At 56.0% G+C, this 26,350-nt stretch overlaps 1 protein-coding gene and 2 long non-coding RNA genes across 8 annotated transcripts in view; 2 read left to right on the forward strand and 1 right to left on the reverse strand.

The window, feature by feature from the left end:
- Positions 1-22,701, forward strand: part of FAM222A (family with sequence similarity 222 member A) — a 61,424-nt gene extending 38,723 nt beyond the window's left edge. For all 5 annotated transcript variants that reach the window (XM_044930048.2, XM_025267475.3, XM_025267476.3 and 2 more), the window contains one exon: positions 20,103-22,701. In XM_044930048.2, the coding sequence (XP_044785983.1) occupies positions 20,123-21,418 (1,296 nt within the window). In that variant the 5' untranslated portion in view covers positions 20,103-20,122 and the 3' untranslated portion in view covers positions 21,419-22,701. The remainder of the gene's footprint in view (positions 1-20,102) is intronic.
- LOC102401342 lies at positions 1-25,835 on the reverse strand. Of its 2 annotated transcripts, none has more exons than XR_006545498.2 (5): positions 25,715-25,835; positions 3,069-3,229; positions 1,721-1,956; positions 448-656; positions 1-246 (listed from the first exon to the last, which is right to left on the reverse strand). It is a non-coding gene; the product is annotated as an uncharacterized LOC102401342 (long non-coding RNA). The 2 variants fall into 2 exon arrangements; XR_006545499.2 differs by having other exon boundaries at positions 448-659.
- LOC123465030 lies at positions 23,385-25,876 on the forward strand. Its single transcript, XR_006640109.1, has 2 exons — positions 23,385-25,439; positions 25,754-25,876. It is a non-coding gene; the product is annotated as an uncharacterized LOC123465030 (long non-coding RNA).
- The last annotated feature ends 474 nt before the right edge of the window (positions 25,877-26,350 follow it).

Here is a 26,350-nt window from a genome sequence, read left to right on the forward strand (position 1 = left end):
TGCCTTTTAAAAAATGTTTAATAGGAGAGTTTAGCCCATTTACATTTATTGATGCAACAGATGTCTGGTATTAGTTCAGTCATGCTGTGCTTTGTTTTAATGGCTTTGAAGAGTCTTTCCCCGTGTGATCTAAGTTCTCTGTGCACCTACTAATCACAGGAAAGGCTGGGATCTTTTTCCAGTGGTGCAGTGTTAAACAATTCCCTAATTTTCTATGTCTTTGACACGGCGTCTATTCCATCTACCCTAAAATGAACAAAATGATGAAATTAGTGCATATCCTTCTTCTCTCTATAGCATTTTCTCGGTGTTCACGTCATCCTTTTAAACCTCTATTAACTGACTTCAGCTTTAAATGTTTTTTGATCCCAGCTATTAAAAATGAGGACACCTGTGTATTTATTTATACTTCCAATCCCCTCTCTCCCTTCTTATTGATACCATTACCTTCCTCCCAAGGGCTTGCGCTGTTAGCGTCTGGTTACATCACCACAGGCCGTTCCATCGCAGGCTCCTAGATAACCAGGGGCCGTGCTCGCCACCAGCTCTCTTGCCTTGTTTCCCATCATCTGAAGTTGCCCTCTAGTCCACAGCTTAAGGCCTCCTGTGAACCACACTCCTGGAATCCCCACACGTTCAGCACGGTCTGGAACTTTCTACTTGAATGAGCAAAAAAATCATTCCTGGGTCACTCTGTTTCCTTGAGGATTTTTTCGCAGACCTTGTTCTGTTCTTTTCGAGTGTTGCATGTTACCATGGAGAAGCTGAAGCCTGATCCATCCTCCTCTAGGTTTCATTTTGATCTTTCCACATCTTTCATGCCATGACTCTCTGAGCCTGAGTCTTGGGGTTGACCCTTCCGAGTCTATCTTTTCCTGGAGTCCGTGCCCTTCGACAGGCAGCTCCCAGGCGCGTGCTCTGTTACTTCAGTTTCCTTTTGTGTGTCTTCCCCATGAGCCCTCTTCTAATGAATGCCTTCCCAACTGTCTCCCTTGCCTTTTGCTCACCCTTCATCCTGTTTTCTGTGCCGCCTTTTTTCTCCCTGTGCTCATCCATTTCTCCTTTCATAAGTTTCTTTTTATCCTACTCTTTGCATTTTTGCCTTAGAGAAGCACTTGCTTACTACATTATTTGCTTCACAATGAAATATTTAGCCAAAACCTTCCTCTCTTCTGTGGCCACATTTTTTTCTGATGCAGAGTGGTTCCCCCCCCACTCCCCAACCATTATGGCCTTTTCCTTCCCTTTTCTTATATATTTTGATTAGGTCCTAGGGTGGTTCAGTTTTGATTACTTGCCTCTGGAGGGTATTTCCAGGAAGACAAGGTTGGCGGGGAGGGGGGTGGACCTAAGATGTTATATCAACATCCTCAGAACTAAAGGTCCCCGGATGGTGTTCTTTCGGATAGGGGTTTAGAGAAATATTTGTCTGCCTCATCAAAAACAGAACAATGACAGATAAGCTGGAAGGGCTTTCCGTTTCAAGGAAAAGTGTTTTTCATGCACAGCCCCTCTTCCCTCCTTTACACAGCCTCCAGGGAGAACACATTTTCTTTTATAAAATTAGATACTTCACTGAATAGATTGTCCGTGGCACATAATTCAGAAAGCATAAGAATTTACAGTGAAAAATAACTCCCCTTCCCAGAGGAAACCAGCATTAGCGGTTTTTTAAATACCCTCCTGAAAAATGCATGCCTGTGGGAGGGACAGCAAATACCTTTTATGTCAACATGCACAGCCCGATGCTCCTCGGCGCCTTGCCTTTTTCTCCTTCCTGATGTAGCTGGGAGATCACTCCCCACCTGACAGGAAGCGTGCCCTCGCCGTATTGTCTTGCAGGTGAACGTAGCATCTTGACCCGTCTCTCCATGGACGGACATTTAGGCTGTTTCTAGTCTCTTGCTCTTCCAAACAGGGCTGCAGTGAACACCGCCTTCGGCCATGTATGTATATCTGTGCAAAAATAATATTCCAGGATGGGCTTGCTGGCTCAGACGGTCTGTGCATTTTAACCTCTGATTTTAACCACTGTCCAGGTGCCAGGGTTTCCTGCTTGCCCTCTGCTGCCAGCAGGCTGGAGGCAAGTGCTGGGCATGATGACCTGGCTGGTCCTCCCCGCTCTGAGGCTGGAACCAGAGAACGTGCTGGGCAGTGTGTGTGCTCAGTCGCTTCAGTCCTGTCTGACTCTTTGTGACCCTATAGACCATAACCTGCCAGGCTCCTCTGTCCGTGGGATTCTCCAGGCAAGAATACTGGAGGGTGTTGCCATGCCCTCCTCCAGGGGATCTTCCCAACCCAGGGATGGAACCCAGGTCTCCAGCATTGCAGGCGGATTCCTTTACCATCTGAGCCACCAGGGAAGCCCCAGAATACTGGAGTGGGTAGCCCATCCCTCCCTCCAGAGGATCTTCCCAACTCAGGGATCAAACTCACATCTCTTATGTCTCCTGCATTGGCAAGCGGGTTCTCTACCACTAGCACCACCTGGGAAGCCCCACGAGAATGTGGAGGGGCCACCAAAGATGTCCCACTTGCCCTGCCCGCTCAGACCCTTTGACACCTTTGCACTTACTGCAAGAGTCGCTGACTCTGCCTGTAATTGAAGAGCATGGGAAAGAGGGCGGCCAGGATGGGAGATAAGCAAATTGAATTGGTGCCCTGCTGCCCGGTCAAGGCCTGGACAAGACTCCCGAGCACCCAGGCCTAGGCTGACCCACTTGTCCCCGTGGCGCTCCCCCCGACTTCCCCCAGGCAGAACCCAGACAGGAAGTGCTGGCCCTGAGCCTCATGGCCAGACCTCGGGCTGTGCTGTTTGTCACTAAGGGACAGAGGTCTTGACTGGGCCACATGCAGCGTGACCCTGGGTGAGCCCGTTGGTCTCAGGGCTGGAACGCTCCCTTCTGTGAAGTGAGGGGCCAGAGCACCTAAGAAGCCATCCCCTGTGATGACGATGATGTCAGAAACCCAGTGGGGAGAAGACATGGCCAGATCTGAGCCCCCCTCCCGCTTCTTCCTGGGTGATGGCATCAGAGTGGCCTGTCTGCACAGGGCTGCCCAGCACTGACCTCCAAGAGCTCCCCGAACGTGCCAGCGGACCAGAAACGGCTGCAGTTCACCCCTGGGACCTGAGATCCGGCAGGTGGAGGACCCGGGGGCCGCGGGCAGCCACGTGTCCAGGAGCCCAGGCGGCTGGCTGCTGTAGCCTGATCCAGCTGACCAAAGTGACCTGGAGGAAAGAAAGGTTGGGGGTGACGGGGGGAGTGAGGCAGGGAGGGAAAGTCCATTCCCCTTTCCTGCCTCAGGCCTGTGACCCGGGGCTGCTTCCAGCTGGGCAGGGCCAAACAGGACCCGCCCACCTGGGGACCGTCCCCTTAATGAATATTTGACTTTCTTATCATGGTTTTGATAACAGACACTTTGAGTCATGCTTCCCTGAGAGCTCGGGCTAGGCAGAGGGCCCCCGGTGACAGCACGGGGGCTTGGCTGGTGCAGGGGGTGGGGGTGGGGGCCTTACTCAGTCGTCCAAGGTTGGGGGGGTCTACCCCCACCCCCATCGCTCCAGGTGGCTGTCCCAGGAAAGGGTGTGAGCTTCCGTCCTCACTCTGCGGGATCTTGGGGGAGGGGTGCAGCCTTTCCTCTGTAGATGCGGGTACAGTGACCGCCCCGCCCTTGTCCCCCTGATCCCCCAGGGCACAGGCTCTGAGACCTGATGGTCTGGGGGTCAAATCCTGGCTGGCCCTGAAGGGGATGTGTGTGTGGTCTTGGGCGAGCGAGTGGCCCTCTCGGGTCGCAGTTTCCTCCGCCGTGATGTGGGAATGAGAAGAAAAGGCGAGAACCCCCAGAGCCTGGCAGCAGATTCAAACCCTCTATCTGCTCCATGTCCCCCAGAGGCTGGGAGCCCTTTCCCCACACCCAGCCCGCAGAGGGACCACAGGCTCCCCAGCCTGTCTCTCCCATCTTAAAGGGGAAAGCATCCAAGGGGTGGTGAACCCAAGAAGGTCCTGGAGCAGCTCTTCTCCCCAGTGCCCACCCCTCCTCACCCAACTCCCACCCATCACCCCGGACCCCGAAGGCGGGAGCCCCCAGCCCCACGAGTATTCCTGCAGGTACCGCTGCTTCCACTAACACTAATAAAATAAGGAAGAAACAAAGCGATTTAAAATTCCAATAAAATGAAAAACCCACCGCTGGCCATGCAGCAGATTCAATTAGGTAGCCGTTGCCAAGTGCAGCCAGGGAGATGGAGGGACAGTCCAGGGCTGCCCCCACCCAGAACCAAGTCAGGAGGGGACGGAGGCTCGGAGGTGACAGCCGGGACAGGCCGGGTGGAGGCAGCCCCCTTTTACAACTGAACGAATAAAAATAAGGTCTCAGCAAACTAGGACAACAGGCGACTACTTCTATTACAGAGGTTTCAACCGCAATCCGCAAACCAACCCGAGGGCTGATAAAGTCAGAGGAGGACGAAGACCCAGGTCACTGCCTTCCCACACTGTGCGGAGGTGCTGGCCGGCTCAGCAAGACAGAGAAAATAAGTTTTAAGGATTAGAGAATCTGCCTGTGGTGTGGGAGACCTAGGTTCAATCGCTGGGTTGGGAAGATACCCTGGAGAAGGCAATGGCAACCCATTCCAGTATTCTTGCCTGGGAAATCCCATGGACAGAGCAGCCTGGTGGGCTACAGTCCAAGGGGTGGCAGAGCTGGACACAACTGAGCGACTAAGGGTTAGAAGTTAAACTGCACAGAAGTTCCAAGAGAAGAATTCAGCAGGATTCTCAGAACGTCAGCATATAATAAAGCACTTACTGCACAGCACAGGGAACTGCACTCAGCATCTTATAATAACCTATAATAGGAAAGAACCTAAACATACAGACATAACACACATCCTTGTGTGTACTTTCTTTGCACCACATGGCTTGTGTGATCTTAGTTCCCCAACCAGGGACTGAACCCAGACTGTGGCGGGGAAAGTATAGAGTCCTAACCACTGGACCACCAGGGAAGTCCCGTGCATATCTTTTAAATCATCTCTAGATTCCTTGTACCTAGTACAATGTAAATACTAGGTTCACTGAGTTCAGTCGCTCAGTCGTGCCTGACGCTCTGCGACCCCATGGACTGCAGCACGGCAGTCCTCCCTGTCCATCACCAACTCCCGGAGTTCACTCAGACTCACGTCCATTGAGTCAGTGATGCCATCCAGCCATCTCATCCTCTGTTGTCCCTTTCTCCTCCTGCCTTCAATCTTTCCCAGCATCAGGATCTTTTCCAATGAGTTGGTTCTTCGCATCAGGTGGCCAAAATATTGGAGTTTCAGCTTCAGCATCCTTCCAGTGAACACCCAGGACTGATCTCTTTTAGGATGGACTGGTTGGATCTCCTTGCAGTCCAAGGGACTCTCAAGAGTCTTCTCCAACACCACAGTTCAAAAGCATCAATTCTTCGGTGCTCAGCTTTCCTTATAGTCCAACTCTCACATCCATACATGACCACTGGAAAAACCATAGCCTAGATGGACCTTTGTTAGTCTGCCACTGTTTCCACATCTATTTCCCATGAAGTGATGGAACCAGATGCCATGATCTTAGTTTTCTGAATGCTGAGCTTTAAGCCAACTTTTTCACTCTCCTCTTTCACTTTCACCAAGAGGCTCTTTAGTTCTTCGCTTTCTGCCGTAAGTGTGGTGTCATCTGCATATCTGAGGTTACTGATATTTCTCCCGGCAATCTTGATTCCAGCTTGTGCTTCATCCAGCCCAGTGTTTCTCATGATGTACTCTGCATATAAGTTAAATAAGCAGGGTGACAATATACAGCCTTGATGTACTCCTTTTCCTATTTGGAACCAGTCTGTTGTTCCATGTCCAGTTCTAACTGTTGCTTCCTGACCTGCATACAGATTTCTCAAGAGGCAGGCCAGGTGGTCTGGTATTCCCATCTCTTTCAGAATTTTCCAGTTTGTTGTGATCCACACAGTCAAAGGCTTTGGCATAGTCAATAAAGCAGAAATAGATGTTTTTCTGGAATTCTCTTGCTTTTTCGATGATCCAGGGGATGTTGGCAATTTGATGTCTGGTTCCTCTGCCTTTTCTAAAACCAGCTTGAACATCTGGAAGTTCATGGTTCACATACTGCTGAAGCCTGGCTTGGAGAATTTTGAGCATTACTTTGCTAGCATATGAGATGAGTGCAATTGTGCAGTAGTTTGAACATTCTTTGGGATTGGAATGAAAACTGACCTTTTCCAGTCCTATGGCCACTGCTGAATTTTCCAAATTTGCTGGCATATTGAGTGCAGCACTTTCACAGCATCATCTTTTAGGACTGGAAATAGTTCAACTGGAATTCCATCACCTCCACTAGCTTTGTTCATAGTGATGCTTCCTAAGGCCCACTTTACTTCACATTCCAGGATGTCTGGCTCTAGGTGAGTGATCACACCATCGTGATTATCTGGGTCATGAAGATCTTTTTTGTACAGTTCTTCTGTGTATTCTTGCCACCTCTTCTTAATATCTTCTGCTTCTGTCAGGTCCATACCATTTCTGTCCTTTATTGAGCCCATCTTTGCGTGAAATGTTCCCCTGGTATCTCTAATTTTCTTGAAGAGATTTCCCATTCTGTTGTTTTCCTCTATTTCTTTGCATTGATTGCTGAGGAAGGCTTTCTTATCTCTCCTTGCTATTCTTTGGAACTCTGCATTTAAATGGGTATATCTTTCCTTTTCTCCTTTGCTTTTCACTTTTCTTCTTTTCACAGTTATTTGTAGGGCCTCCTCAGACAGCCATTTTAATTTTTTGCATTTCTTTTTCTTGGGGATAGTCTTGATCCCTGTCTCCTGTACAATGTCACCAACCTCCATCCATAGTTCATCAAGCACTCTATCAAATCTAGTCCCTTAAATCTATTTCTCACTTCCACTGTATAATCATAAGGGATTTGATTTAGGTCATACCTGCTGAATGGTCTAGTGGTTTTCCCTACTTTCTTCAATTTCAGTCTGAATTTGCCAATAAGGAGTTCATGATCTGAGCCACAGTCAGCTCCCGGTCTTGTTTTTGCTGACTGTATAGAGCTTCTCCATCTTTGGCTGCTAAGAATATAATCAGTCTGATTTCAGTGTTGACCATCTGGTGATGTCCATGTGTAGAGTCTTCTCCTGTGTTGTTGGAAGAGAGTGTTTGCTATGACCAGTGCATTCTCTTGGCAAAACTATTTGCCTTTGCCCTGCTTCATTCTGTACTCCAAGGCCAAATTTGCCTGTTACTCCAGGTGCTTCTTGACTTCCTATTTTTGGATTCCAGTCCCCTATAATGAGAAGGACATCTTTTTTGGGTATTAGTTCTAGAAGTTCTTGTAGGTCTTCATAGAGCCATTAAACTTCACCTTCTTCAGCGTTACTGGTTGGGGCATAGACTTGGATTACTGTGATACTGAATGGTTTGCCTTGGAAATGAAGGGATCATTCTGTCGTTTTTGAGATTGCATCCAAGTACTGCATTTCGGACTCTTTTGTTGACTATGATGGCTACTCCATTTCTTCTAAGGGATTCCTGCCCGCAGTAGTAGATATAATGGTCATCTGAGTTAAATTCACCCATTCCAGTCCATTTTAGTTCACTGATTCCTAGAATGTCGACGTTCACTCTTGCCATCTCCTGTTTGACCACTTCCAATTTGCCTTGATTCATGGACCTAACATTCCAGGTTCCTATGCAATATTGCTCTTTACAGCATCGAACTTTACTTCCATCACCAGTCACATCCACAACTGGGTGTTGGTTTTGCTTTGGCTCCGTCTCTTAATTCTTTCTGGAATTATTTCTCCACTGATCTCCAGTAGCATATTGGGCACCTACTGACCTGGGGAGTAAATAGTTGTAAATATGATGTAAATGATATGCTGATGGTTGTAAATATGATGTAAATGCTATGAAAGTAGTTGCTAGTGTGCAGCAAATTCTCCTTTTGCTTTTTGGAATTTCCAGTCCTCCGCTGAATCCTTGGATACAGAACCATACGGAGGGCTGAGTGCATATTTATAAGGGATATTAGTCTATAGTTATTTGGTCAGTAAGATCCCCTAAAGGAGGAAACAGCAACCCACTCCAGTGTTATTGCCTGGGAAATCTCATGGACAGAGGAGCCTGGCGGGCTACAGTCCTTGGGGTCACAAAGAGTCAGACATGACTGAGCAACGAAACAGCAACAACAGATACTAGCCTCACAGGATTAGTTTGCAAATGTTCCCTCCGAGGCTCTTTTTTACAAAGTTTGTGGGGAAATTGGTATTAATTCTTTAAACGTTCTGTAGAATACACCAGTGAAGCCTTATCTAGGCCTGGGCTTTTTTTTGTGGGTGTTTTGGTTACTAGTTCAATCTTGCTCTTTATTCAGTTCAGTTCAGTTGCTCATTCGTGTCCGACTCCTTGCAACCCCATGAATCGCAGCACGCCAGGCCGCCCTGTCCATCACCATCTCCCGGAGTTCATTCAGACTCACGTCCATCGAGCCGGTGATGCCATCCAGCCATCTCATCCTCTGTCATCCCCTTCTCCTCCTGCCCCCAATCCCTCCCAGCATCAGAGTCTTTTCCAATGAGTCAGTTCTTCACATGAGGTGGCCAAAGTACTGGAGTTTCAGCTTTAGCATCATTCCTTCCAAAGAACACCCAGGGCTGATCTCCTTTAGAATGGACTGGTTTGGGATCTCCTTGCTCTCCAAGGGACTCTCAAGAGCCTTCTCCAACACCACAGTTCAAAAGCATCAATTCTTCGGCACTCAGCTTTCTTCACAGTCCAACTCTCACATCCATACATGACCACAGGAAAAACCATAGCCTCGACTAGACGGACCTTTGTTGGCAATGTCTCTGCTTTTCAATATGCTATCTAGGTTGGTCATAACTTTCCTTCCAAGGAGTAAGCGTCTTTTAATTTCATGGCTGCAGTCACCAACTGCAGTGATTTTGGAGCCCAGAAAAATAAAGTCTGACACTGTTTCCCCATCTATTTCCCATGAAGTGATGGGACCGGATGCCATGATCTTCGTTTTCTGAATGTTGAGCTTTAAGCCAACTTTTTCACTCTCCTCTTTCACTTCCTCTTTCACTTTCTTTATTATGGGTCTATAAGGACTTTCTATTGTGTATTAAGTCAGTTTTGGTAGTTTGTGTGTATCTATAGGAATTGTTCATTTTATCTAAGTTATGATACTGTTACATTTACTAGGGAACCTAAATTTATTAAATATTAAGGAATATAAATATATTCACAAAAAGGTAAATAAATGACATCTATGGAGAAAAAAATTGTTTATATAATGATAGTTTTTAAAGATCAAAATAGACTTACGTCCTGTGCGTGGACAGATATTCAGTATGGAGAAGATCTGATCCAGTCCCTGCGTCCTAGCCATCCTGTGCATAACCTGAAGACTTCACGTGGAAGTTGATAAAGAGCAGAGGGTCAAGAACAACCCAGGTGCTTCTGATGAAGAAGTGTAGGGGCCAGTTCTGCCATGGCTAGTCTGAAGCCATGAGACTAGCAAAGAGAAAGAGGGCACCGGGGGATGGGGCAGAGCATCTAGAAGTGGACAAGGCAGGCCTTGCGGATCACGGGGGGTGGGTAGGCATTGCCGGGACCGCTGGTTATCCAAATGGAGTGAATGACACTGGAGACTTACCCAGCACTGCACCAACAGGAACTCTGGGCAGACCAAAAACCCACACCATGGGAAGCAGACAGCAGTAGCACCTAGGCCTGACCTCCAAGGCCCACCGGGGCAGTGGGCTGGGCTGGGGCAGGTCGGGGTGGCTGGCAACCACCCGGCGTCTCCCCACCTCCTCCCAGCAGAGAGGCCGGAGAACAGCTGCTCCCCGCCCCGCTCCCGGGCGGCCTCATTAGGGATTCTGCCGGTGCCACCAGCTAATTAGTGTCGCGTTAATTGAGCATTCAGAAGGCTGCCACCTCCAAGGGCAAGAGTGTCGGCAGCAGAGGGGAATGCAGATGTGGGCAGGCTCCTCCTGGTGGGCTGGGGCCAGGCCCTCTGCCCGGGGACCCCCCGACCCCCACCTCAACACAGATAACAACCGTCCATTTCCCGAGCTTTAGGGAAGAGGCAACAGGCGAAAACTGGGAGGGCAGGAGAAAGAGACAGCATGCACTCAAGGCCCGCCCGTGCTCAGGCACCCGGCACACCACCCCTCCGCCAGGAAAGCTGCAGTCAGCCCCCGTCACAGTCACCAAGCGTGAGGTCCACCGAGGGGACAGGTTTGCCGGGGGAGGGCGGGGGGTGCCCAGTGGCTCACTGGAAGCCGCACTCGACTGCCCAGCGACCAGCGTCTGTCCAGTAGGCGCCCAGGCTCCCACCGCAAAGCCTGGCACATGGGAGCAGGAATCCTGGGCTGGGGTCCTGGCCTGGCCACCCACCTCCCCCACCTTGATGGGCAGGTACCGTGTGACTGCCAGGGCCGAGTACCCCTGATGCACCCGCCCCTTCGGCCCCAAAAAGATGAGAAACTGAGGCTCTCACACCCAGCCGCTGCCCAAGGTCACCCCATGAGTGGCCGAGCGGGCGTCAGACAGCCACGGGCCTGCCTCCAGCCAGGGTCCCACTGCCCACCTCTCCCCAGTCTCAGCAGCACAGCCCCCCACCTTCTACCCAGGCTCCCCCCGACCTCCAACTTCTAGAAGGCAGGCTGCCGCTGAGGTCTCCCTGTAGCCACATTAAACCCCACTCAAAGGGCTGCTTTTAATTGGCTTAATATACTCGTTAATAACTGCGTCTATTTAACACACCTGTAAAAGGCCCATAACATTAACTTAATGGCAGCAACGGCCTGCCTGCACTGCCAACCAGCCAGGCAGCCTTTCAAATTTCCCGACAAGGAGGGGCCACGGTGGTTGGGCAGTGGGGGGGCAGCAGCGGGAGCGGCCCAGGTAACAGAGGGGCCGCCTGTGTTTCTGTACACGGGACCCAGGCTCTGGCTGGCAGCTGCCCCCGCAGGCTCTCGGATATTCGCTGGAGCCCACACCATCATTCGTGCGATGCTCCCGGGGCACCTGCTGTGGTTCCAGGCATTCTTTCAGGCATGAGGGTGCTGAAAAAGAGCAGGGCCTGCCCTCAAAGGCCCCCAGATCCAGCCCAAGTGACAAGCCAACAGCTACAGCAGGCAGTACAGGGGGCAGGCAGGGAAGGCTGCCTGGAGGAGGAGGCATCTCAGCTGAGACCAAGAGGGGTGCAGTCAGCAGACCAGGGGGTAGGTGAAGACCAGACCTCCTTTTCCTCCTCCTAGTGCATAATTCAGGCATTCCGTGCACCAAGCACCACATGGACCATTCCACCCCATCCCAGATTCCCCTTCCAGATCAGATCCTGGGGAGACCTGGACATGGGGCACTTCTTCCCAGGGTGTGGGGCGGGGGAGACAGACGCAAGATGAGCAAGGTGTCCAGGCTACCAGCATCAACCTGAGAGAACCCATCCAACTGTGGTGTCCATGGTGCCCAGTGATTGACAGCAGGGGTCTGGGACATGGATGCCCAGGGCTTGAGTCCTGGCTCACAGATCCTGGTCCACCAGAAGCCTCAGACTGGCGGCGCCGTAAGCCACAACCCACCCACTGGTGTGTGGTGTGTCTTGCTGGTATCTGAACACTCTCAAAAGTGTTCCCCTGTGGGCATGGCACGCCTCCCCGACCCCACCTCGGTCCCTGCCCCTTCGGGGCCTCCAGCTCATTTGCAGTCCATCTGTCCGCCAGTGGTCAGCAGAAACGTGCAGAAATCTGTGTCTGCAACCCCCGCCTGAAGCCCTGTTCTGTGAACATCCCACTCCTCTTCCGAAACGCAGGACCTTCCTCCCAGGGCCTCCACGGGGCTGGCAGAAGGGTGAAGCCGTGGGTGTTTGGGGCAATGCCTGGCCCAGAGGCAGCCCTCAACAGTGGAGGCGGGCGGTCAGCATGTAGAGGAGATCCAGGGACACTGTGCAGCGGACCAGGGGTGGGGGTCCTGCAGGGGGAGCACAGGGCCATGGCCTAAATGCCACCCTGAGCAGCTCAGGCTTCATGCCAACGGGGGCTCACGGGAGGGTCTGACAGGGAGAGGCAGGCGGGCTTTAGTGAACTGCTCCCCAACAACCCGGGCACCCCCTGAGGGCAGGCACCCTTGACAGTGCTGACCACAGCTCTCCAAGGTCAGCGACGTCAGTCTCATCCCCATTCTACACAAGAGCAAACCGAGGCTCAGAGAAGGGCAGCGGCCTGCCTAGGGTCACACAGCCAAGTGAGCATGGCAGGCCGGATTTGACCATGAGGCCTTCCCAAAAAGCGGCTGACTGCCCTCCGTGCTCCGCCCAGGAGCAGACACTGGCCCCAACACGGGGGCGCCAGGGAGCCCCGGGCTGCTCAACCCCCGCCCTGCCCCACTCCACCCCTGTGGCCGAGGCAATTACAGAAAAGCACAGACGAGAAGTAAAACACCTCCTTCCCAGGCCAGGCGCTGCTGGCACCCGGGGCTCTTTCCCTTGGTGTCTTGGTCCGACCCCCATCGAGAGGGAAGGGGGGAGGCAGTCGGCGCCCTCTGTGGCCTCTTTCCATGTCCCCGCTTCCCTGCCTTGTCAGAGCCCCCCCGACACCCGAGCTTGGCACACAGTGGGGGTCTCCTGGGCGCTCTGTCTCCCAGGACGGTCGGGCTGCTCCCAGGGTAACCTTGTCTCGTTTCCCACCCAGGAGCCTCTGAGGGGTCGCATTAAAACCCTCCTCAGCTCATGGCCCTTCTCTGCTCCCAGCCCTCCCACGTGGAGCAAAGCCCGGATCCTCTCAGTGCCCCCCACCCCAAGGCCCTCCGCGTGCCCCCGCCTCTCCGGTCCATCTCCTATGACCACGCCTCCAGCTCTGCTGCCCCACACGAGCCCGTCCACTCCCCCATCAGAGGCCACACGGCTCACCCCCTCACCTCCTTCCACTCCCCTGAGGGGCCACTTAAATCAGGTAAGCCTCACTGCTGACCGCTGTGTCCAGAGCAGGCTCCCCCATCCCGTCCCTCTGAGTCCCCCACGCCCAGCTGTCCCGGCTACTCTGTCTGCATAGCAGATCACCCCAAAGCCCAGTGGCCTCACACGCCATGTCATACGCTCAGACTATAGACAGGACACGGTGGGGTGGGATGTCTGCACCGTGATGTCACTGGGGACGGGGTTGAGGGCAGGCAGCCCTGCTGAAGACCCAGGCCCGGGCTGGAATCTTTGGAAGGCCCGTTGCTGTTCAGTGGCTTAGTCACGTCTGACTCTGTGACCCCATGGACTGCAGCACGCCGGGTCTCCCTGGCCCTCACCATCTCCCGGAGTTTGCCTAAGTTCATGTCCATTGAGTCGATGCCATCCAACCATCTCATCCTCTGCCGCTCTCTTCTCCTTCTGCCTGCAATCTTTCCCAACGTCATAAGGCCTGCTCCTTCATAAATCGTGTGGTGGATGCTGGCTTTGGGGGCTCTGGGGCACTCAGACACCAAATGCGGCTTCTCCACGTGGCCCAAGCTTCCCAGACCAGGAATGGATGTCCTGAGAGACAGAGATCCACTGGATCTCCGGGTGGAAGCCAGATATACCTTTAGGACTCAGCCACGACACTCACCAGCACCATTTCTGCTACCTTCATTCATTAAAATCGAGTTGCGTAGTTCATGTTTAAGTGGAGGAAAGTTAGGCTCCACTACCCATGGGGAGAAGTGCCAAAGAACTGTGGGCGTGTTTTAAAACTACCGCACCAGGGGACTTCCCTGGCGGTCCCGTGGTTAAGACTCTGCGCTTCCAATGCAAGGGGGCACCGGTTCGATCCCTGGTTGGGGGGTACTAAGATTCCACATGCTGCTCAGTGTGGCCAAAATAAAATAATAAGAAGGAAAAATCATGTTATTGAGAAATTGCCTGACTTTATTAAAGAGTCCTGTAGAACTTCAGGTTAAACTACCTTTAAAAAAAAAACCGACCACAGCTGCTGTCTCCTTCACGGGGCTGTCGCTGCCTGACACATATGTTACTGTCTGTCTCCCTGAACTTGGGCTTCCCTCGTAAGCTCAGCAGTAAAGAATCCACCTGTCAATGAAGGAGACCTGGGTTCAATCCCCGGGTCGGGAAGACACCCTGGAGAAGGAAATGGCAACCCACTCCAGTGTTCTTGCCTAGGAAATCCCATGGACGGAGGAGCCTGATGGGCTACATTCCACAGGGTCGCAAAGAGTGGGACACGACTAAGTGACGAAACCACCACTACCGCCGACTAGCTCCAAGAGGGTAGGCACTTAGTTCGCTTTGCCTGCTACTCATCTCCAGGCCCAGGACGGAGCCTGCATGCAGGAGGGGCATGGGAAGTACCCGAGGCACGCAGGCCTGGGTGGGGGCTCATCTCCACAGGGCTGTCTCTGGCTTCATTCCTCCCAAGACCCAACTCTCCCAAGGGTGGAGACTAGTGGGTAACAGGGGCTCCCAGGCTGGACAGGTTCCTTCTGGCCGACCACAGCCTCGTTGTGTATTCAGCAAAGCTTCCCTGAAGAGTGGACAGGCCAGCTCCGGGAGCCCCGTCTGCTGGGAGAGCAGGATGAGCCCAGGGCAGGCGGCATCTGCCTGCGGCCACACCAGGCAACCACCAAACCTTCGCCGGGGTCCCCTGAGCCGGCTCAGGGGAACCCAGGAAGGTAAGGCCTGCAGGGCCACAGGTCCCTTCCTCTGCCCCCTCCCCCCCGGGCAGAGCTCCCCTGGACACGTGCTCACCTTTGGGTGGCCCTTCACTGCGTAGAAGCCCACCGCAGACAGCTGGCTTGGCTGGTTGCTCTGAGAGAGGCCTTTTTGTGCCATATTTGTGAGAACGGGGCTGTGCGAGGCCCTTGAACACTAGCGGCTGGGCTCAGCTCCAGGCGAGGGTCTGGAGCCTCTTCCTACAGGGGCTTGGAGGCCTGGCCTGGCCCGAGTGACCAGGGAGCCCCCCACCCCCAAGCCGCAGCCACTGTGCTCTGCTGGGCAAGGCTGCATTTGAGGCCCCGGGTGGCTCAGGAGAAAGCCCTTTAGGAACAAGGTGTGACGTAGTAGAGGCTGCGGATGCCAAGGCTCACAGGGCGCGGTGATCACGCCAGGTTTGGACAGGGTGACTCTGGTCCATGGTCACCCGAAGGCGAGCATGTGTCCGGGGAGCTCTGCCCAGGGCTGTGTGCACAGTCGCATGTCCTTGGACGGAACGCCTCCCGCCTCTCTGAGCCTCCAGGCTGACTTGATGGTCCCTCCTCAATACTGTCTGCCTCCTGAGTCTATGGAAGAAGACGGTGGGGTGGGGGGTGCTGGGGGAGCCTCCTGGGTCTCCCAGCCTCGGCTGGGGCCTGCCTTGGGGTACAGGGGGAGGTAACAATGATGTGGAAGCCGAGCCCCAGCTCTGCCCTCACCAGCTGTGTTTCGGGGAGGTCCCATTTCTTTCCTCTGTAAGATGGGGGCCTGGATCAGTTATCTACTGCTGTGTGGCAAGTCACTCCAGAATGTAGTGGCTTAAAGCAGGGGTCCCTACCCTCCAGGATTTAATGCCTGATGATCGGAGGTGGAGCTGATATAATACTAGAAATACAGTGCACAGTACATGTAATGAGCTCGAATCATCCCGAAACCATCCCCGCCCTCCCCCAGCCCTGTCCCAGTCCAGGGAAAACTTCTCTTCCACGAAACTGGTCCCTGGTGCCAGAAAGGCTGAGGACCGCTGGCTTAAACGGGTCAGTCCTTATATACTGTCTCCTGTTTTCCGTGGATCAGGAGCCCCCTAGCTGGTAGCTCTGCTCCGTGTCTCTCGTGAGGCTGCGGGCAATTGTTGGCAGGGGCTGCAGTCACCCAAAGGCCTGCCCGGGGCTGAAGGACTTGCCTCCCCAGGATGGCTCACATGGCTGCCGGGCCTCCCTGCAGGCTGCTCCCGTGTCCTCACGGGCGGAGCAAGTGATCCTGCCCTGGACTTCTCACCCCTTCCCTTCACTGGTATCTCGCAGGCCACATGGGTCAGCCCCATCGGAAGTGGAAGGGCATGCATACCACGAGGCGAGGACCACCGGGGTCTCGCGACAGGTCTTGGAAGCTGCCTGCCAAATGCCACAACTTGTCTGCTGCCTTATCTGTGAAATGGGACCGCCTCCCAACCCCTGGGAGGTGGGTTGGGAACCCCAGGTGCCGCAAACAAGAGGCTTGGGGCAAAGCTGTAGGCCCAGAGCCTCGCACATACTAAGCGCTCGCAGAAGACAGCCTCTCGGGGTACCACCACCATCGGCTCCCACAAACGCTGGAAGGACCCCAACTGGCTGAGGGCCCTTCTGACCAGCGGGGGGCCAGGCGGGCCCCTTCTGTCCACAAATGGGAACAAGAAACAGGCATTGCCGGTTTTTTTTGTTTTTTTTTTTGCCTCCTTCTTCAGGTTTTAAACACCTAATTTATTCCATCCATTAGATAGATTTTGTAGATTTAATCATTTTCACAGTTGGTGGCTCATTGGATACTCAAGATAAACTTCAAATGAAAGTATAATGGTGAGGACAAATGAGTTTTCACACCACAATGGCAGAAACTTGCTTGGGAAGAGAGTTTAAGGGGAACAAAAATACATACAGATATCATTTTTTTCCCTCGGCAGCCGCTTTTGCTGACTATAGTAGGTTACCACAGTTAATTTCACCAGTTTTGTTCATCTGTAAAATTGCATAAAAGTGACATTTTTGTGCTCATTATAGCAACTGCTGATTTATGGCTGGTAAATGAAGAACTGGGCCCTTTTTTGTGGGACTCTCCGAGCGGCGCTAAGTGCCCATGAAATTGCTTGTATAATGTAGTTTAAATCCAATCTCAGAGAAAGATTCCCCCGTTGGCCAAAGTGACATTTCCATTCTCCACACCGAGTTTATTTTAGGCCACTTGTGGTGGGGAGGGGGGGCGGTTGCCCCAGGCAGGGTCAGGATGGGGGACCTGGGTCAGCTTCACCCGCCCAGCTCTCATCAGGGCCACAGGGATGGGTGGGTACTCTGTCACCAGCCTCCTCCTTCCCCGCTGCCCTGCCCAACTCAGGGCAGAGGAGCACTGTCCTCCTGATACATGGTCTTCCTGGCCTGCTCCTCCCTGGCTGAGAACCTCCCATGGCCGCCGAGGCCTTGGCCCAGGGCTCCTAAGGCAGCACGGCTGACCCCGCATCCAGGCAGTTTCTTGTGGCCAGGTTTCTGTCCTGGGCACCGCATCCCTGACCGGTACCCACGAGAGGCCATGACACCCTGTCCCCAAGTTAGGATGACAGAACTCGTCTGTGGACGACATGGCCAGTGTACCCTGGGGACAGAACCATCGGGAGTTCCTGCCCCATGGTGAAGAGGCCCTGCTCGGGCCTGACACCCTCCTGAGCTGCCCAGGGTGGTCTTTCCTCCCCGCACACCTGCCCTGCGCTTCTGCTCCTTCTCTGGTTCATCATTCCCCTGGGGGCACACCGCCTCACCTCCGCACCTTTGCCCGTATGGCTTCTGCCTGGAATACGTTCCTCTCCTTCCTCACCCCTTCAGCCCTGCCCTAGCAGAGACACTCTTCTCTTCCAGAAAGCTGTCCCTGGAGCCCCCGGGGTGAGGCTACCCTGTGCCCCCACGCTGTGTCCCCATCACAGCACTCAGTTGGCTCAGATTGGCTGAGAGTCCTCGAGGGGGTCTGCCTGCCAATGTGGGAGACATGGGTTCGATCCCTGGGTGGGGAAGATCCCCTGGGAGAAGAAAATGGCAGCCCACTCCAGTATTCTTGCCTGGAGGATCCCCTGGACAGAGGAGCCTGGTGGGCCACAGTCCATGGGGTCACAAAGAGTCAGACACAATTTAGCGACCGAGCACATATGCTTACATCTCGAGGGGTTGGGGGTGAGGCTCGGGGAAGGTGGGATGTGGCAGGTCACCTTCCCATTGGTGGGGAGGTGGTGGGACTTGCACTCTGTCCCAGCCACGATGCCAGGCCCACCCGTGCACATGCCCTGCCCCTTCCTCTCCCGGGAAGACCGTTGTTGTGCCTAGCAGATGGGGAGGGTCATAACACACATGGAGAGACCCACTTCTGCTGAGGCTGCGCCACTTGACTTGTTAAACCTCACAACAGCCAGGAGAGGCAGTGTTAGCAGCAGCATAAACCCATTTTGCAGGTGAGGAAACAGGCTCAGGGTGGTGAACCCCTCCCTCCCCTCCCCCAAGACTCAGTGCTGGGCTCCAGAGGATGCCCTTGGCAGGGGAGGAAGGCAGTGTGCCATGAGAACTTGTAGGGTCCTCCTTGCCCAAGGGCCCAGTCAAGTCTCCGTCTCCCAGGACCTGCTGTGCGCTGCACCCCCTGGTGGGCCGCTTGGCACAGACGTTCCCCGAGGCCGCCCTGCAGACCTGGCACAGTCATCCCCGTTCCACAGGTGGGGAAACTGAGGCTCAACCAGACCAGCCACTTGTCCAGGACCACACAGCCCCACAAGCAGGCAGGACTCCACCCAGGCTGCCAGCTCCAAAGCCCTGGGTCTCTCCACCTGCTTCCTGCAGGCCCCTCGCTCCCCTCCCTACTGTAGAGAGGGCTGCGGACAGCCCCGAGGGAGGTCTCAGGACTGGGTCGGTCTCTGGAGGGGACAAGGGGGTCTGCCCGCCGGCCACCTGCTTCCCCCGCTGCACGGGCCAGCTGTGCCCACCGACAGTGGGATTGCCCTTCAGGGAATCCCCTAGTGCTTTCACTGCCGAGGGCCTGGGGTTCAATCCCTGGTCATGGAACTAAGACCCCACGTGCAGCACAGCATGGTCAAAAAAAATTTTTTTTAATAAAATAGCTGGTAAAGAATCCACCTGCAATGCAGGAGACCCCGATTCAATTCCTGGGTCGGGAAGATCTGCTGGAGAAGGGATAGGCTACCCACTCCAGTATTCTTGGGCTTCCCTGGTGGCTCAGCTGGTAAAGAATCTGCCTGCAATGCGGGAGACCTGGGTTCGATCCCTGGGTTGGGAAGATCTCCTGGAGAAGGGAAAGGCTACCCACTCCAGTACTCTGGCCTGGAGAATTCCATGGACTGTATAGTCCATGGGGTCGCAAAGAGTTGGACATGACTGAGCAACTTAGCGGAGAAGGAAATGGCAACCCACTCCAGTACTGTTACCTGGAAACTCTCATGGACGGAGGAGCCTTGTAGGCTGCAGTCCATGGGGTCGCTAAGAGTCGGACACGACTGAGCGACATCACTTTCACTTTTCACTTTCATGCATTGGAGAAGGAAATGGCAACCCACTCCAGTGTTCTTGCCTGGAGAATCCCAGGGACGGGAGAGCTTGGGCTGCTGTCTATGGGGTTGCACAGAGTCGGACACAACTGAAGCGACTTAGCAGCAGCAGAGCAACTTAGCACACATGCACACACACCAGAAATGACCCAAACGCCACCAGCAGTAGGAAGGATGAGCAGGACAAGTGTGTCCTGCAGTCACACTCCAATACCCCAAGGCCATGAGAAGGGACAGGCCCTGCCCCCACAGCTCCCCAGATGAACCTGGAAAAGTAACCTTGAGTGGGAGAGACCCGACACCGTGTGATCCCTGCTCACCTGTGCCGACACCAGGAGCGGTCAGGAGTCTGGAGGGCCTTCCCCTTGGTCCCCTTGCTGTGGTTCCTGTCTGAGGGCGGGCGCAGGGGTTGCTCTGGGGACTGGCCACCTGCCCCCCCTCCCCCAGCCTGAGTGTCACACGAGTGTGTTATGTGTGTGAAAGTGCAATAAGTCTGTGATGCGTGCAGTTTCCTTGACATACTTTACGCTGTGATGCAAAGCTTAAAAATTTAGAAGGGGGGACTTCCCTGGAGGTCCAGTGCTTTAAGACTCTGTGATTCCAACTGCAGGGGCCCTGGATTCGATCCCTGGTCGGGGAACTAAGATTCCACATGCCACACGGGCACGGCCCAATTTTTTTTTCTTTTTCATTTAAAAAATTTGGATGAATGAAGGAGCAAGGGAGGTGCGGCTGGGGAACCCTTCCAGGGAGCCGTAGGGGGCGCGGCCTGCAGGTCGGCCCTCACCTGTGCATCCTCCCCTCCCCGTGTACCCCTGCAGGCGAGACAGTGGCTAGCTCCATGCATTCCTCCCGTTACCCGAGCCCGGCGGAGCTGGACGCCTACGCCGAGAAGGTGGCCAACAGCCCGCTCTCCATCAAGATCTTCCCCACCAACATCCGCGTGCCCCAGCACAAGCACCTCAGCCGCACGGTCAACGGCTATGACACCAGCGGCCAGCGCTACAGCCCCTACCCGCCGCACACGGCCGGCTACCAGGGTCTGCTGGCCATCGTCAAGGCCGCCGTCTCCTCCTCCTCCAGCGCGGCCGCGCCCGCCGGGCCCGCCAAGAGCGTGCTCAAGAGCGCCGAGGGCAAGCGGACCAAGCTGTCTCCGGCCGCCGTGCAGGTGGGCGTCGCGCCCTACCCGGCGCCCAGCACGCTGGGGCCCCTGGCCTACCCCAAGCCACCCGAGGCGCCCGCCCCGCCACCTGGCCTGCCCGCGGCCGCGGCCCCCGCCGCCGCCGTCATCCCCCTGCCCGGCCGCGGCCTGCCCCTGCCGCCCTCCAACCTGCCCTCCATCCACAGCCTCCTCTACCAGCTCCACCAGCAGTGCCAGGCCCCCGGCGCCGCGCCCGCCGCCTGCCAGGCCGTGCCCGGGCCCCCGCCCAGCCCGGCCAAGCACGGCCCGGTGCCCGGCTTCCCCCGCGCGGCCTACTCGGCCACGGCCGGCCCGCCCGAGTGCCGGAAGGGCGCCGAGTTGGGCCAGGGGAGCACGCCCGCGGCCTTGACGTTGGCCGGGGCCGCCAAGCCCGCGGGCTACGCGGACGGAGGCCTGGATTACCTGCTGTGGCCCCAGAAGCCGCCCCCGCCGCCGCCGCCCCCCCAGCCCCTGCGGGCCTACGGCGGCGGCGCGCTGGCCAGCAAGTCCCCCGAGGCCTGCGGGGGGCGGGCGTACGAGCGGGCCAGCGGGTCGCCCCTCAACTGCGGCGTGGGGCTGCCCGCCAGCTTCACCGTGGGCCAGTACTTCGCCGCGCCCTGGAACAGCGTGCTGGTGACCCCCACCAGCGACTGCTACAACTCCGCGGCGGCGGCGGCAGCGGCAGCGGCGGCGGCTGCCGCTGGGACCGAGCTGGGGCCGGGGGCCGTCCGGGAGCTGGCGGGGCCCCCGGCCGAGACCCTTTCGGGCCTGCCCAGCAAGAGCGTGTGCAACACGGCCGTGCTCAGCAGCAGCCTGCAGTCGCTGGAGTATCTCATCAACGACATCCGGCCGCCCTGCATCAAGGAGCGCATGCTGGGCAAGGGCTACGAGACGGTGGCCGTGCCCCGGCTGCTAGACCACCAGCACGCCCACATCCGCCTGCCCGTCTACAGATAAGGCCGGCCCGGCACACGCAGGGACCAACGGGCAGGGCGCCGAGGAGGCTGGGGGTGGGCAGGGAGAGGCAGGCCGCAGAACAGGGTGGGCGGCACGCAGGGCGGTGGAGATGGGGGACAGCCCGGCCCCGAGTGCCCCCAGATGCCCACAGGGAAGCCAGGCTGGCGACCCGCCAGCCACCACCGATGGGGAGTTGGCCAGGTGACCTCGCTCACGACGCCCCTCCCCACCATCGGCTGCCCCGGCCCGCCCCCCGGGGGAGGCCTAGGGGCAGCCACCCCCCAGGTCCATGCCTCCCTCCATCCAAGCTGGCGGAGGCCGGGAGAGAAGAGAAGCGGTTCCACCTGGAACAGAAGCGGTTCTTCCCGGCTGTCCAGGAGAGGGGCTCAGGCCGCAGTGGGGCGCAGGAGGAAATGTGATGGCCTGGGGGCGGGGGTGGGATCGGAGCAGGCCCCTCCCCCTGGGCTTAGGTCCTCCCTCTTGAGGTCCCAGTCTCCAGGAGAAAGAGCAGCGGGGGCCCACAGCGCCCCCCACCCCCACTGTCCGCTCCCGGTGAAGACCAGACTACAAGAGGCTCCGGGGAATGCTGGTCTCTCTGCTCCTCCCCTTCTAGACCCTCTTCCCCTCCCCATCATGCCTTCCCCACACACACTCCCATCTCCATTCTCCAGACCCTGGACCACCACCTTCCCCCTTCCCACCAGGACCTCTTATGGGGGGGCTGCCGGGCACAGTTGTGCAGGGTGTGTACTGCACAAGGGCAAACTCATCCGAGGAGACGTCATTTGCATCCTAGACGTGTGTGTTTATGACAGCAAATTTTCTGAACCTCGAGGAAGGGGCGGCGTTGACCTATTCGCACAAAGGCGCCATAGGGGCTAACAGTGTCAGAGGGCTCAGACCCTGCTTCCTTCAGGGGTCCTCCCAGGAGCCCGTGCCAGGGCAACCTGCTGGTTTTAACTGGGAGATCCATCCACCCCCTTTTCCTGCAAGCCACCCTCCAAGGCCTGCCCCACACCACTTGGGAGGGGGGATCAGGCAGGCATGGGGGGGACCCCATTAAGTCCCTAAGGCCCAATTTCCCCAAGTCCTGGCCCCTCTGGCACTCTGGAAGCGGTACTGTATCTCTCTCCAAGGCCTGTTCAAGCACTAAGTGCATTTACGAATCTCTGAGAATGTTTTTTTTTATATACTAAAATTGACCATTATATTCTACTGTGAGAAGTACGGTCTGCACTATATTGTTTTAAAAACGAAGAGAAAGAAAAAAAAAGGAAAACACAGATGGTGTCTCAGCTGTGGGATTGTTTCGTTAAGCTCTTGTGTTTGTTCGTTCTTCCTTCCTCCACCGCCCCCAACCCTTCCTCCGCCAGGAGTAAATCGGGCTGTCTTCTCCCCTGGCAAGGCTCAGAGCCCTGGGGAGCAGGTGGGGAGCCTCCCAGCACCCCCTCTGCTGAGCCACTTTGTAGGCGATGTTTCATTTGCTCCCCTAGGTCTTCTGACCCTGTTAACGTGTCAGCCACTTGGCAGGGCCAGCGACCAGTCCACAGGGCAGCCGAGACAGAGCCGAGCCCGGGCCCCACTGGCTCATTCCCTGAGGGGTACGGAGGGGATCTGGGGTTGGTGTCCCCCCTGTGTCACTAACCCCCCCCCCCAGTGCCTGGCACCCTCTGTGCGTCCCCTTAAGCAGTGTGGCTTGGGGACAGGCCAAAGTGGTTGGGCAGTGGCCATCTCCCTGGCCAGCCCTAGCACATACACACCCCATGCCCCAGGGGTCTGGGGAGACCTCCCTTGCCCCAGGATGCTCAGCGTGTATCAGGTGCTTACTGGGCATTTTCCTATACACAGCATCTCTTGGGAGCCTCGCCACTGCTTGTAAGGTGTGCTGTGCTAAGTCACTTCAGTGGTGTCTGTCTCTGTTGTGACCCCCTGGTCTGTAGCCCGCCAGGCTCCTCTGTCCATGAGGATTCTCCAGGCAAGAATACTGGAGTGGGTGGCCATGCCCTCCTCCAAGGGATCTTCCCCACGCAGGGAAGTCTTAAGTCGACTGCATTGGCAGGCGGGTTCTTTGCCACTAGCGCTACCTGGGAAGAAAGCTTGTAAGGTAGGGGGTGTTCTAGAGGAAGAAGCTGAGGCTCAGAGATGTGAAGTGACCTGCCTGAGGTCACACGGCAAGTCTGTGGAAAGTTGGGGTTCAAACCCCACAGCATAGACTCTTGTTCACATCCTGTCCCCTCCTTCCTCCCTGACCTGCTGGCCCAATGTCTGAACAGAGGGGAATGGGGGGTGTCCCCAGTCTGATTCAGGCCTGCCCTCTCATGCATGGAGCCCCATCTGGATGCCTGGCATGGCAAGATTCGGGGAAGAAGAGGGACAGAGGGGACACCCTGGATGTGACCTTGCAGTGGGGACATCCACCTCCCTAAAGCCAGGCCCCAGAGCCTGGCAGCACACGGAGGTTTCGAGAAGAGGCTGTGTCCAGGGCAGGACCCAGGCCCTTCTGAGCCGGGTCAGTGAGCCAGACATGTCACCAGGGCCTGAAGAGCAGGAGCAGGGGTCTGGCTGGGTGACAGGCCAGGGAAGCCATCGCTGCGTGAAAGGCCCCTGGTGGTGGTTGTTTAGTCGCTAAGTCGTGTCTGACTCTTTGCGACCCTGTGGACCAAAGCCCACCAGGCTCCTCTGTCCATGGGATTTCCCAGGCAGGAATACTGGAGCAAGTTGCCATTTCCTTCTCCAGGGGATCTTCCTGAACCAGGGATCAAACCCATGTCTCCTGCACTGGCAGGTGGAGCCTTTACCCCTGAGCCACCAGGGAAGCCCGAAGGCCACTGGGTGTGACCACAGACAGGATGCCAAGGAGCACTGACACAGTGCTTTTCTGACCTCAGGTAACTGAGTCTCACAACGGCCCTTTCAGGTCATAATAAAATCATCCCTGTTTTACAGATGAGGACACAGAGGATCTGAAAAACAGCCACAAAGAGAGGAAGAGGGAAGCGGGTTCTGGCATTAAGCCCCACACTTGGGGCCAGGCTGCCCCCAGACATTCTACCTTCACATATCTCTGAAGCTCACCAGGGGCATCGCAGCCCCCAGGGCTATCCAGCCTCTGGAGGGAGCATGCCCTAGGTACAAATCCTACCATAGGTACTCTAAGTGACCCAGAACCAGTCCATCCCCAAAGAGGGCAACGCCAGAACCAGGGATGGAATTCAAGGAGACCACAGTGTGGGCACTTGGGAGAGGGGCGGGGCAGAGCAGGCTCAGCGCTGGGGGCGCAGCCCGTGGCCTGGCTGTGCCCAGGGCTACCACTGCAGCCACCTCTGCACCAACGCTAGGTAGCCCAGGTCCCCAGGTCTACCAGCAGGCCCGCCAGGCAAGGGGACAGAGACTGCAGCCACCCTCCAGGCCAGGTCCCTCACATCCAGGGTGAGGACCCGTCCCCTATCAGAGGAAAACCTCCTGACCCCTCTGCAGGGCGAGTGAAGAGGCAAGCAGGTGGGGCCACGGAGCACAGCCAGTCCGGGCCTGACCCCAGGACCCAGCTCCGTCCTAGCACCAGCTCCCTGGGTGCCTTGGCCGGGTTTCTTCTCCCTGGGAGCTGAGGGAGCTGAGCTCAAAGGGCTCTCCAGCCTCGTTAAAACCACGTAGAGGAGCAGTGCAGGTGTTAACGATGTTACCATCACTACAATTACCGGCAGCCCTGTTACTGCAGGCAAACGGGCCCAAGGCTCAGCGCTAAGTAGTAGGTAGGTCTCACCACAGTTCAGGTGTACGTGGTATACTTGAGGCCAGCAAGACCAGAAAAGGGCGATCACTTTGCCTAAGTTCACGCAGTTTAGGATGGAGCTCAGAGAAGCGGCGGGCGGGGGCAGAACACCGGCCTTCTGATTCAAAATCGAAGCTCTTAACTCCTACGCAGAGACTAAAACCACCACGGATCCCTGAATACGTCCTGTCTGGCTCCAGAACGCAGATCCAGCGTTGGTTCCCACACCCTGCGGCGCTGCTGGGACCTCCTGTAAGTGATGGAGGCAAAGAGGAGCCGCCTGCTCCCCCACCAGAGCTGCCTGCCTTCCCTTTATAAAGACACTAGAAGCTTCTCCCTCTCTGGGTATCTGGGGTTCATCCCTAGTTAGAGGTGAGCTGTCTAGTCCCGTAGCCATGCACTGGAACCACGTATATTACTACCACTTCCCATCATAACAGATCACTCCATGTTCCAGAGGCCTCAGATGCACGTGAGGGCTTCGGCAAACCTTTAAATGCAGGGGAGTCCATGGCGGGGACACTCACCTTTGCGGGGTAGCTCCATGTCTTCTTGTCTCATCCCAGCCTTTAGATCCTGCTCCCATTTCCATCCCCGCCTGGCCTCCAAGCAGCGACTTCGACCTCGCTCCGCAGCGCTGAGCTGCACCTGGGACTCCTCGTGCCCCGCGTGCCCTGCGCCAGGGTTTCCCCTACCTGCGCTGTAGTGCGCATGCGCATCCCGGGAGTCTTTAAAGGGCCCACGCAGTCACTACGGGGCCCCCTTCGCTGGCCATTGGAAGGTGGGGCCCAGCCACGGTGGGTGGGCAAGCCCGGGGGAACAAAAGGTTTTTTTGTTTAAATCACCACTTGCTCACCAGAGAGTGAAAAGGGGAGAGGAGGAGGCAGGAGGCAGGAAAACTGGCCGGCTCCCATAGACTCGACATGTGGCCCTGGGCCTCGGTCGGGAGTGGTGGTGGCATTTGAAGGGCTGGGACAGCATCACGTGATGTGTGACCAGGATGACAGGGCAAATTAGTGCTGTGAGTGGGCCCTGCCTCCCCCCGCCCCAGAGCAGTGGGGCCCAGGGCTTCCGGGCCTGAGGCTGCCTCCCCCCAGCATGTGGCCTTGGCAAGTGGCTGCCTCTTTGAGCAGTTTTCTCAAGTGTCAAGTGAGTCTGTATCA

Source organism: Bubalus bubalis, chromosome 17 (genome assembly GCF_019923935.1).
Source record: "Bubalus bubalis isolate 160015118507 breed Murrah chromosome 17, NDDB_SH_1, whole genome shotgun sequence".
NCBI lineage: Eukaryota > Metazoa > Chordata > Mammalia > Artiodactyla > Bovidae > Bubalus > Bubalus bubalis.